General features: G+C 42.1%; 1 protein-coding gene across 1 annotated transcript in view; it reads left to right on the plus strand.

Moving 5' to 3' along the window:
* The first annotated feature begins 4,075 nt into the window (after positions 1-4,075).
* LOC129857881 (peroxisome proliferator-activated receptor gamma coactivator 1-beta-like) overlaps positions 4,076-13,472 on the plus strand; it is a 58,310-nt gene continuing 48,913 nt past the window's right edge. The window contains exon 1 of the mRNA XM_055926557.1: positions 4,076-4,218. Coding sequence (XP_055782532.1) covers positions 4,138-4,218 — 81 coding nt within the window. The 5' untranslated portion in view covers positions 4,076-4,137. The remainder of the gene's footprint in view (positions 4,219-13,472) is intronic.

A 13,472-nucleotide genomic window follows, 5' to 3' on the forward strand; every position in this document is an offset into this window, starting at 1 on the left:
TTTTTTTGACTTGGCTCTGACCTAACATAATCATATGTTGTGCTTTCGCTGTAAAGCCTTTTTGAAATCGGACACGATGGGTAGATTAACAAGAAGTTTATCTTTCATTAGCTGTATAGGACTTGTTAATGTGTGAAAGTTACATATTTCAAAAAAATATTTTTGAATTTCTCGCGCTCCCTTTTCAGCGGAATGTTGTCGAGGGGTTCCGCTAGCGGAACGCCTGCGCTAGAAAGGTTAACCTAGTCAAATCAAGGTTATAAAAAATAAATAATTGCGAGTGTAGCGAAATGCTTGTGCTTCTAGTTCCGACAGGGCAGCAATATCAACAAGTAATTTAACAATTCCACAACAACTACCTAACACACACAAATCTAAGTAAAGGGATGGAATATGTACATATAAATATATGGATGAGCAATGACCGAGTGGCATAGGCAAGATCCAAAAGATGGTTTTCAAACCCTTTGCGATGAGACTCAAAATTGAGCTCAGGTGCATCCCGTTACCATTTATCACACTTGAGATGTTTCTACAACTTGATTGGAGTCCACCTGTGGTAAATTCAATTAATTGGACATGATTTGGAAAGGCACACACCTGTCTATAAGTCCCACAGTTGACCGTGCATGTCAGATCAAAAACCAAACCATTAGGTCAAAGGAAATGTCCGTAGAGCTTTGAGACAGGATTGTGTTGAGGCACCGCTCACGCTGATCCTCGACACGGGGGCCCCTCAGGGGTGCGTGCTCAGTGATGGTGTTGGAATCGTGCCTGGCCATGCAGTCATGAGTGAACAGGGAGTACAGGAGGGGACTGAGCACGCACCCCTGAGGGGCTTCCGTGTTGAGGATCAGCGTGGCGGATGTGTTGTTACCTACCCTTACCACCTGGGTGCGGCCCGTCAGGAAGTCCAGGATCCAGTTGCAGAGGGAGGTGTTTAGTCCCAGGATACTTAGCTTAGTGATGAGCTTTGAGGGCACTATGTTGTTGAACGCTGAGCTGTAGTGAATGAATAGCATTCTCACATGTGTTCCTTTTGTCCAGGTGGGAAAGGGCAGTGTGCAGTGCAATAGAGATTGCATCAGCTGTGGATCTTTTGGTACAGTAAGCAAATTGGAGTGGGTCTAGGGTTTCTGGGATAATGGTGTTGATGTAAGCCATGACCAGCCTTTCTAAGCATTTCATGGCTACAGATGTGAGTGCTACAGGTTGGTAGTCATTTAGCCAGATTACCTTAGTGTTCTTGGGCACAGGGACGATGGTGGTCTGCTTAAAACATGTTGGTATTACAGACTCAGACAGGGAGAGGTTGAAAATGTCAGTGAAGACACTTGCCAGTTGGTCAGCGCATGCTCGAAGTACACGTCCTGGTAATCTGTCTGCCCCAGCGGCCTTGTGAATGTTGACCTGTTTTAAAGGTCTTACTCACAATCGGCTGTGGAGAGCGTGATCACACAGTCACCCGGAACAGCTGATGCTCTCATGCATGTTTCAGTGATACTTGCCTTGAAGCGAGCATAGAAGTAATTTAGCTCGTCTGGTAGGCTCGTGTCACTGGGCAGCTCTCGGCTGTGCTTCCCTTTGTAGTCTGTAATAGTTTGCAAGTCCTGCCACATCCGACGAGCGTCGGCGCCGGTGTAGTACGATTCGATCTTAGTCCTGCATTGACCCTTTGCCAGTTTGATGGTTCGTCGGAGGGCATAGCGGGATTTCTTATAAGCTTGCGGGTTAGAGTCCCGCTCCTTGAAAGCGGCAGCTCTGCCCTTTAGCTCAGTGCGAATGTTGCATGTAATCCATGGCTTCTGGTTGGGGTATGTACATACAGTCACTGTGGGGACGACGTCCCCGATGCACTTCTTGATAAAGCCAGTGACTGATGTGGTGTACTACTCAATGCCATCGGAAGAATCCCGGAACATATTCCAGTCTGTGCTAGCAAAACAGTCCTGTAGTTTAGCATCTGCTTCATCTGACCACTTTTTTATAGACCGAGTCACTGGTGCTTCCTGCTATAATTTTTCCTTGTAAGCAGGAATCAGGAGGATAGAGTCATGGTCAGATTTGCCAAATGGAGGGCGAGGGAGAGCTTTGTACGTGTCTTTGTGTGTGGAGTAAAGGTGGTCTAGAGTTTTTTTTCTCCCTCTGGTTGCACATTTAACATGCTGATAGAAATGAGGTAAACCTGATTTCAGTTTCCTTGCATTAAAGTCCCCGGACACTAGGAGTGCCGCCTCTGGATGAGCGTTTTCCTGTTTTCTTATTGTAGGAATACAGCTCATTGAGTGCGGTTTTAGTGCCAGCTTCGGTCTGTTGTGGTATGTAGACAGCTACGAAAATACAGATGAAATCTCTCTAGGTAGATAGTGTGGTCTACAGCTTATCATGAGAAACTCTACCACAGGTGAGCAAAATCCTGAAACTTCCTTAGATATCACCCCAATCTGAGTGATATTGTCTCCATTGAGGTGTAGTCTTTGTGAATTACTTATCAGTTAGGATCAAGGGCTAGGAATTAGGGAATTGACCAACCAAGAAATTACATTCCAAAGATATATTTAAATTAATTATTTGCCTTAAAATCAGATCCAAGAGCTGATTATTTATTTTCCAAGGACTTCTTTTAGGTCAGCACAGGGATACATTCAACTTCGAGTTCAAGACACACAACCAACCACCAGACATTCATCTCAAGAACCTAAAATGTACATACAATCATTCTGCACATCAAAAAGAGCATATTAGAACAAATCAAATTCTAGTGAAATGACAAATGCATTATGCTTCTTTGATATACTGGGCAACATGCTTGGCCCACATTCACCTGTATTGCTGGAAGACTTGGCCAAGATTACAGGAAGATTACAGGCGAACATTAATGCCAGCCTATGTGGGTTCTTTTTGGAACATCCTTAGATTAATTCATTTAAACCAAATGTCCAACACAACATGATGAAGACATGTCATAGAAAGGGTTAAGGGACCTAAAAATACAAATGAGAGTACCGGTATATGATTTCTTAGACAGTGGCATAACAGAGTGAAGACGTACCAGCAATTGTCCCTGGCCTTGTCAAGTTCAAAGCCCTACTGTCCAGTGGTGTGACATGCTGGCATCAGCTGCATACAAACGCATAAAGGACTGTGTATGTGTGTGTGTTTGTGTGTGGTGAGCAAACCAATTAGTTAGCTAATCAGGTGCAAACCTTGCTAGGGCAATTGTACAATCCATAACCTTCATAAGATAGCTAAGCCAACAATAAGCATCACTAGCTGCCTGTGTTGAGTTGTGAATGGTAAATAAATGAAGTGGGGCATTGGGGAGTAGATGAAGGAACCATAATGTAGTTGCCTAGCTTAAACTTGTCCCTGATACATGTTACAACTGATATGCAATCAGGAGGGGCAAAGGTGGGCCAAATGAGCAAACCATATATCCTTACCTGCTGTCAATAGGGATTTTGTAGGCATAATAGCAAGGAATGACAAATGTCCATTTATTATATTTAGATTTTGACCCCATTTATTTTTTGGGTTGCCAAACCTAACCAGGCAACAGACCTCAACATGGGTGTTAGAAAAGGCCTACTGTTGGAGTGGTGGCAAATGCCCTGAATTCTGTGCACTTGTGGATTACAGGAGTGTGTCAAAATAGAACTAAATGAAAATGTAATAGTATGTTCAATTATGAGATATAGATATGCAGCACTTTAAATTGTTAGGCTTGTTGTGTAAACAGATTAGTTGCGTTGCGTGTTTTACTTGTAAATGAGTCATCATCGTAGTCACCATAGCATTTTGAGTCCATTCTAGCCTGGCAGAAATTCATATTTAGCTCATATCAATGTTGTTTTTCCAAGCATTACTTATGTCAAGGACAATAAGCCTACACATCGATTGATTTGCACCTTTCGTAGGTAAATGTATCTAATTTGCTTATTCAAACAGTGTTATGACATCATTACTTACTAGGCTAGGTAATAGTATATTTGTATTCAGTCTATGCAGTCTATAACAACGCCCTCAACCGGCGATTAACTGCAACTGCATGTGAACAGACCTGTATCACACTGTACTACATTCAGTCTTTGCCTGTATACTCCGCTGTCTGACTTCTCCGCTCTCATTCTCTAGAAGATGGCGGACTGCGCTTCACTGTTAGATGAGGAGCTCTCTTCCTTTGTCTTCAATTACCTGACAGAAAACTCCGGGAGCCAGGTAAGGGATGCTCATATTCTATATGTGCAGGGTCAGGACTACATGGCCGGGGGTTCATGTTTGCATGTTATTTGCAGAAGCATGCGTAATTTCATCTTCATGTGTGCTCTGGCTATAAGCATCTCCGCTCTCTTTAGCTAACCGGCGTCTTCAAACCTTGACGTCTGGGCTTCACGTGGAGTTTTAAGGAAATGTCATTAGCGCATACAACGTGGTGATAGGAAGTCATAAAACATGTAGTTTAATAGTTTTGTTTGTGCAAAATGATTTTGTCTTAACAGCGATATAACAATGTATATGTTGCTTTTAAAACGTTCACTCTACTTTTACCCCTTCTTACAATTGTTTTATTAACGTCAGTCGTGCCAAATCAGAGACATCAGCAAGTAGCTAACGTTAGTACTAATGGCATGAATGTGACTTGTGGCTCTTTAAACATTTGATATTGAAATAACTGTAAAATACGGATATGTTGGCAATATTTAATTATACAAAGGTTTGACTAACGTTATCTAGAAATATTGATGCATTTGTTATGTTGGTTCTACAACGCTATTTTTACCATCCTATCTACGTTAATAGCCAACAATCTATAAACAATGAGTCGTTACGGGACGAAGCAAGGTTATGTTTTGATTAATGTTTCTGTTATTGCAAAACAATGCAATTTGCTTGTGTTGACTAGCCTACTGTTTTACCATCACCAGCCATCTGAAAACGAAAGATATTTCAACTAGACCGGTCGGCTGCTGTTTCTGTATAGTGCGCCTCTCACGGTTCAAAGTTTAGCAACTTCAATGCAACGATATTGATAGTCGACGTCCTTGGGAGTTTCAGGTGCTGCAAGAATGACGATGAGATTGAGAAATGCGTAATATTGTGCCCATCTGTGAAAAATTAATGCGATTATGTATTCGTAGCCAATCGTTTGCGGAAGCACCGAGCTATCGTTACAAAACCTTGTTACCGGTAGTTCCCAAAAGTGTCTGTTCTAGTGAAACATTCAGGGTCTGATCGCATTCGTGATATTAGCATTGTATAATTAGATTCGTTGCGGTGTTACATGCTGTTGCATGTTCATTTAGTCGGGTTGTTGGGTTGACAGTGCTATATGGTCATTGTAATAGTACTCGATTCTCGTGACCAGAATTATAGAACACGTAGTTGCTGCAGTCATGTGCTTTCTGCAGTTATGCATAGTAGTACGGAGGCGGTTCCAGTGACGTGCATGAGCGACAGCTACACTCCCTTCTTTTGGTTGCATCATGTGACTGCTACTGCCGCCACTGCTGCTGCTTCTAAGCAGCCTAGATCACGACTAATGCTGCGTTCACAACGACTTGGGAAGGTGGTATTTACCACATACGACTGGGAAAAATATCTTAAACGCCCCTCCAACTGGTAATAAGTGGGAAACTCGTTTATCATCAGTGAGTTCTGATTTATCCCACATGATGACCTCTGCCGTCACCTACTGAGGAAATTACCTCGATAACATAATTCTCTGCAGTTAAATAGAACAACAAAACATTATTTATTAGAAGCAATCTATTAATATGTTTTTTAAACAATATAATTTGTTTACAAGCATGTTAGCTGTACTTTTAGTTTATGGTGGAAGCAGCTTGTTGGCCATTAGCCAATCAGCCTTACTCAACACGTTCAAAGCACGTGAATGCATCCAACTGGTTTTACGACTTTACAACGGGTAATTACCACCTTCCCACTTCACCTGGTCTACTCAAGTCTTGTCCAGTCAAGGGATCTAAAGATCAGTCCTACTTACACACAACCCTGCCTGAACCACATAGTTCTAGTTTTAGAAATTGATCATGCTGGATCGTAATGTCCTTTAGTATTTGCAGATCCATCTCAATCCATTTTTATTGGGCCAACTTTTTAGAGGTATTACATTTTTTTGAAATGCTTCATTAAAATGTAATTATCCATTTTGACCTAAATATTTAAACGCCTGTGCTATTATGTAGCCCAGTTATGTTCTTCCCCTAATATTAATGAGATACGTACATAGCAAATTAATTTGTGTAGTTTGCTTCATCATAGCCTACATCATACAGAATGTGGTTTTACCGGCTGCCAGTCAGTGGTTCATTTGATTCTGGTTGCTGAGAGAGTTGTTGTCCAAAAGGACTCCTGCCTCAGTCGTCAAATGTATTATGGTCATATCAGCTTGGAAACGGAAGTCTTATGTTCCCAGATTTAGTCAGACAGAGAAACAATATAGCCCACTGCACCAGGCAGAGTCCTCACTTTGCTCAGCAGTCTCTCTCTCTGCAATGAAATGCTGTGTATTATTACACAGACACAGAGCTGTCCTGTCGTGATGGAATACTGCAGTGCTATGTGTTCAGCTTCCGTGATATGGGCTGAGTCACCTGTCAGCCCCAAAGTGCAGACCTATTCTGTAACTAGAGCAAATGCGTTAGGCTATGTCTATGAAATGTGGACTTCCTACCTGTACACCTCCCTGTCTCTCAGATGGAATACATGCAATTAGCTTTGGCTATGCTGTGTAGTGATTGATTGACTGAAGATGATGGATAAGACTGGCCTTTGTTTTTGCCCAGGGGGGTTCGATGCTGATTTAAACTGGGCACGATCCGCAGGACACTTTGAAGAGAAGTGTCAGAGAGTGGCTTATGTGTTTGGATGTTCACTGTGACAATACTGTATCTTTTAGCCCTGTTTCAAATGGTGCCAATCTGGAAAATCAATCAATGAGACCGTTACAGAAATGATTCTTATCACTGATAAGGATGTTTCTTTCTTTACCTCTTATGTTTTCAAATGGATTTGAGTGGATTATCATAATATACAGCCCACTGGGCACAGAGATCATTTCGATGTCTAGTTTTCATTGACATTTGTTTGAGTTGTCAACTAATGTGAACTCAACGTGAAATCAAAAAAAAAAATGCACCATGTCATTGGATTTAGGTTCAAAGTTGAGTGAGAAAGAGATGGAAGTTCCTTACCTTGACGAGATTCTGCAAATCCAATCAGTTTTTCACGGTGATTTAACGTCATCGAATATACATTTTTTTGTTTGTTAAAATGACGTGGAAACAACGTTGATTCAACCAGTTTTGACCAATTGGTGGAGCTAAAGTTAACATAATGTTCATCTAGGAGTAGCATTTCCCCTATATTTTCAAATTCGCTCACATTATCATATGAGGGTCATCCTGAAAGATACCACCCACCCTTTTAATGTTCATTACCCATATCCAGTTGGAACATTTTCAATATTTTCATGTTTCAATTTGTTCATCACTCAAAATGATCAAATCAAATGAGGATTAAGGAGTCTAATCTCCCAGAAGTGTTACTGGGAGGTTTTGCGTGTGTCACTGCCTGGCTGTGTGGTTTGTCACTGAGGATGTGAATGGCTGCTTCCTCTCCCAAAGCCCCAGAGATCCATCATCCGGCTGAGGCTTTAAAGCTCTGAGGCTTCTCCTCAGGGAGGCCTGAGGATGCACTGTCACGGATCACTGTACCGCTCCCCTCCCCTTCGCTCTGAGCCTCTATGTGCTTCCCAAAGGGCACCCTATTCCCTTTCATAGTGCACTACCTTTGACAGTAGCCCTGATGAGCTCTGCTCAAAAGTACAGACGTAGGATCTTAATTTGAGCCAATTTGCTGCAGCAACTATGAAACAGGTGATTAGATATCAATAATTGATGCAGACTAATCCGTCTTCGGCTGATTGCACAACTGGCATCAAAGGTTAGCCTTTGCATGGACACCTGAGGCACACACTGACTACATCACGCAGTTGGTTGTCTACATATTCAGGCTGTGTAGTTCTAAGTCAATAAGGTGAAAATGTTTTTGCTTTTTATTGTGTTTTTATTATCTCTTGTCTTATGACTCATCTTTTGCTGTGCGAACATGCAAATGTCGAATCTTTTTGCATTTTCTTTTTGAAATTAGCCTTGGTTTTTAAACTCGTCTGGAAATATGATATTATGAAAGAATGGGTTATGTATAGTCAAGCCATGCTGTTTTGCCTTTAAGATTAAGTTAGGTCCTTAATTAATTCATATCCAACTGTTTTGTATTCATCACAACAACTCTAATGATATTGACAACACCATCATGAGGCTGTTTCATATTCTGTACCTTGCTTGGGGAAATACATCAAGGGCGTTAACATTATGCCTATGGGAGTAAATGACACGTTAGAGCTGAGAAAGGTCGAAACGCAGATTCAGCACCCATAGGCTCTGGTCAAAAGTAGTGCACTATATAGGGAATAGGGGGCCATTTGGGGTGCACACATTTACTGTGGAAACTTTAGGAGCACAGGCAGCTGCTTCACTTTGTAGTCTGCGGTGTGTGTTTGCTTTTCCTGGCCACTAAAGCAGATGACTGTTGAGACAGGTCATCATATGCTGCAGAGGCCAGGACAGCAGCAGACTGTCTGATGAGGCTGACTTATGCAAAGAGAAGTTGGAACTGGGTTGCCAGGTGTGCCCGTCCCCTGATGATATTCACCACCACCTGCTTTACCATTTAAATGTGCAATCAGGCATTTGGCCGTAGTCAGCATCCTCCAGGTCATTGTACTGTACCACAGCTACAGGCAAACAATGGATCTGCAGGTAGCCTATTGTTGATGGATTAGGAGACAGATTGTGTGAATGTAGGGTCAACAGGCTCGCAAGTTAGTTTTTGAAGTTGATGGTTTTTATGGTGTGTATAAAACGTTAGGAACACCTGAACAGACTGACCAGGTGAATCTAGGTGAAAGCTATGATCCCTTATTGAAGTGGATTGAAAGGGTGACATCAGTCATTGTAGACGAAGGGGAGGAGACAGGTCAAAGAATACTTTTTAAGCCTTGAGACAGTTGAGACATGGATTGTGTATGTGTGCCATACAGAGGGTGATTGGGCAAGACGAAAGATTGAAGTGCCTTTGAACAGGGTATGGTAGTAGGTGCTAGGCGCACGGTTTGAGTGTGTCAAGAACTGCAACGCTGCTGGGATTTTCACACTCAACAGTTTCCCTTGTGTATCAAGAATGGTCCACCACCCAAAGAACATCCAGCCAACTGAACATAACAGTAGGAAGCATTGGGCCAGCGTCCCAGTGGAACGCGTGTTCCACACCTTGTTTTGTCCACGGCCCGATGAATTGAGGCTGTTCTGAGGGCAAAAGGGGTTGCAACTCAATATTAGGAAGTTGTTCCTAGTATTTTGTACACTCAGTGTATTGTGTTAAGTTGAAATGGGCTGCCTTCTTTCTGAAGATTTCTTTCCGGAAAAATACAAGATGAACGTTCATAATCATTTAGATGATTTAAAGCTGGAATCCTTAATGGTCAAACTGCCACTGTCGTCTGTTTGCGACAGCACAACAAGAAAGGAGTTACTGCAAAAAACAAACATGTTTTTTTTTTCTCATTGTACACGCGATAGAACAGAGTAATATATACTTTTTACCATGTTAGGCGATGCTCTTTACCTCCGCTTCATCAACAAACAATAACAATAATAATAATAACGTCCGTGAGGCGGATTCCCCTACAGTGGCACTGTTTCCCCTACCATCTTTTCTGGACAGTTTGTAGTAGAAGTTTGTAAAACGGCGATTAATGAGAGAGCGAGAGGGTTGCAGTTGGTTCAGTTGTAAATTAAAGTCTGGTCAGGTTGAGTGGGCAACGGTCCAAGTCTTCATCAGCCCTGAGCCATGGTAAATGAACACATTCTCTGGCAGATAACACTTCACAGCCCAAAGAGTGGTCTTGCATGATCAAATACAGTGCGCGCTAGGGTAACAGAGTACAGACTCCTCTTCTGTCAAAGTGTGGAGAGTGTGTGTATGCGCCAGTGAGTGCGTGTGGAATATGGATTGAGATACTTAAACCCTGAGGTTTAAGCCAGTCTGATCGGTATTGCTCACTAATTCAGAGTGTGTCAGGAGAACCATTCGATGTAGATATGAATAGATTCATTGAATAGAATTAAGCAATAAGGCACAAGGGGGTGTGGTATATGGCCAATATGCCACGGCTAGGGGCTGTTCTTATGGATGACACAACGCAGAGTGCCTGGATACAGCCCTTACCACAAACATCCAAGGTGCCTTATTGCTATTATAAACTTGTTACCAACGTAATTAAAGCAGTACAAATAAATGTTTGGGTCATACAGCTTTCAGCCGATCATCATTCAGGGCTTGAACCACCCAGTTAATGATATCCAAGATGGCACTTACATGTGATTCTGTTGTTAATATTTTGTTATTTATTTATCCCTAAAGCCCATCCATCTGGTGATCTGGGTGATAATTGCATGACTCCTTCATAATAAACCCTCACTGTTGGCGGACCAACCGGTTGAGGCGGAAGCCTGCCTCATACCAAATGACCTCCACTATTTGTAGTAAAGTCATGTGCACTGTAAATAGTGGCTTGAGTAGCCAGAGGACGTGGCCAGGGTCAGAAAGCGTTCAGAGACGACATCACTGAGATGTGGGCTCCTCTCTCTCTCTCTCTCTCGCTCTCGCTCTCGCTCTCTCTCTCTGTGTGTCTCTCTCTCTGTGTCTCTCTCTCTGTGTCTCTCTCTCTGTCTCTCTCTGTCTCTCTGTCTCTCTCTCTCTCTCTCTCTCTCTCTCTCTCTCTCTCTCTCTCTCTCTCTCTCTCTCTCTCTCTCTCGCTCTCTCTCTCTCTCTCGGGTGTGATTGTAAACCACGGAAAGGTTAAAGGAAAATTCCAAGGTCCTGATAGGGCAGTACTGTACGGTTTCGCCGTGTACTAGCCCTGCCATGGTAACTGAGCACATGGGACTGGGGACTGGGGAGGGCAAGCTCAGACTGGCAAGGGCTTACCTCCTAACACCGGCTGGGTTATGGATGGCAGCTCAACTCAATTTCATAACCTGCTCATTAAGTAGTGGTGTGTATTGTTCAGAGCAGGAATGGATGTTGACTTCCTGTTCTTTAGTTTAACAAGTTTAGAACTCACCGGGTGACAGTAAATGCCTAATCTGTTATTATGTCAAATGTGTGGCCATGCACAGGCGGTATGTAGTTCTTGACCTGCAGCTATAGCCTACTCTGTTATTTATTATACAGGCTGGATATTAGTTATGTATATCACATGCCCAATCAGAACCCAATAACCTTGTGTCAGACATCTCCCATGTACTGTTCCTCTGTTGGCAGTTGAAAACATAGCTCATGGCTTTAACACTGTTCTTAAAAAAAACTGGTCACTAATGACTAGGGCAGATTTGATGTTCCAAACCTATTGCTCACTATATGACTGCTGCAGAGAGACAAGAGAAGGCAGAAGTAGTTTTTGTCAGTCATGGAATAAAAGTGCTGAAAACATGACGGCTCACTATTTAAAAGATGGAGAACAAGCTATAGGTTGAAAAACAGGTGCAGGTACAGCCGACTAGCGCAAGCTAACACACATTTAAAAAATAATAAAAATAAAAGTTCTTACACAATCGATACTTGGAGTCAAAGTATCGCTATAATATCGGCCAAAATAATATTGCGATATGTAGCTGCATCAATCATTACTAATGACACAGCCAGGCATACAGAGTCTAGGACCAGCTGACAGTAAGTGAAGTGAACAGAAATCCTGCATTTCTTTAAGGCTAGGGTATTACTATTCTTATCAGCACGATTCCTTGTATTTCCTCTGCTCAAATGAAGGGGCAGTTTATAAATAGCTGCCATGGCAGTGGCACAGTTCTGCATCTGCGTGATGTGTTGTCAGCATGTCAGGTTAGATGACCTGACCGTGTGAAGTCATGATGCCGTCTAATCATCATCAAGCTCTCTGGGGGATTACGACTCCTTACAACTACTTTCCTCCCTGCAACCTGAACACAAGATAGAGTAAGAGTTACTCCCTGGTTGTCTTTCTATATGATCTCCCATCTGCACTATCCAGAGTGCCCTATCTGTTCCTCACTGCTCTGTGATTTAGTATCCAGTTATGAAAGGGTAAACACGAACCTGCCCTGTGGAAATGGACCAGACAATTGATCTGACCCTTGTAACGTTATGAGTGCAGGCCATCACTATCATCATGATCTGACTGTTAACTTAACCTCGGAGTTATGAGTATAACACTTTAACCATGATGGTGACCTTTTCATGGACGCCTGGCACACACTTTTAATACTTCACCTGTGTTGTGTTGTGGTGCCACACCTTGGGGAATGGTGCTGGTGCGGGGCCTGAGGACCTGACGGCAGCAGGTATATAGGTTGCAGGGTTGTTTCCGCCGGCAACAGTTTTATTTATTAGCTTTTGCTTTTTTTTATTGGCCAAAACCCAGTTATTTATTAATGGAAATACCAGTCGATGGAAATACATTTGACCATCATGCGTATAGGTTAATTAGCATAATTTTGGGGAATTCAATTGGCCTTTGTGTATTTTCGTTAGTCATCATGTATCTTATTTATCCAACACCACTATCATACACGCACAGCACACGGAGCATATTTGAGCAGGATTTCTCCTGCAGCTCCTCAGTTGGTTGCTGCTGGAGTAATACATGCTTTTATAAGCCCATGCATTGCGCAACAATTCTAAATGCAATTGCGTGTTAAACAGTTTTGTTGCACCATTAAAAAGAGCTACTATTTTTATTTCTCAATTGGTAATTGAAGTGCGCCTCCCATTCCCCATTCAAGTGCTATCAGTGCGTCACCCACCACTTTGCAATGTGAGCTGGAGGCATTATGCATTTTGAAAACATACTTAATTGTTTGAAACCTGAATGTTTTAATTCCTATTATGAGACACGGCTTACCTTGCTTCATAGTAGCCTATAGGCAAAATCCGACCATGGAAACATGGAGGTAATTATTTTATAAAGACTTCATAGGCAGCTCGTGAATTTCAAGTTTGGGGAAGCTTACAATTTATCCTACAATTTCGACCATTCTGTGTGCCAGTTATGATTTTCAAATGCGCATTTTCGTGGAACAATTTCAATAATAAAGTTTTAATTTCTCAAAATCATTGTCGCATGGTTAATTGTAAGTCTGAATTAAAATGATAAAAATCTAAAAGTTAAAAGTCAACTAATGCTACATCACCAGCCTCTGCCATATGGACATATTGATACACAGTGATCCATTGGCGGCTACAAAACTTGAAATTAAATAAACCAAAACTGTATAACAGTTTGTGAACTTTGCAAACAACGGTAAATTACTGTAATTAATACATGCATTAACAGAAATATGTAACCAAAT

This window comes from Salvelinus fontinalis, chromosome 6, assembly GCF_029448725.1.
Source record: "Salvelinus fontinalis isolate EN_2023a chromosome 6, ASM2944872v1, whole genome shotgun sequence".
In the NCBI taxonomy this organism is placed as follows: domain Eukaryota; kingdom Metazoa; phylum Chordata; class Actinopteri; order Salmoniformes; family Salmonidae; genus Salvelinus; species Salvelinus fontinalis.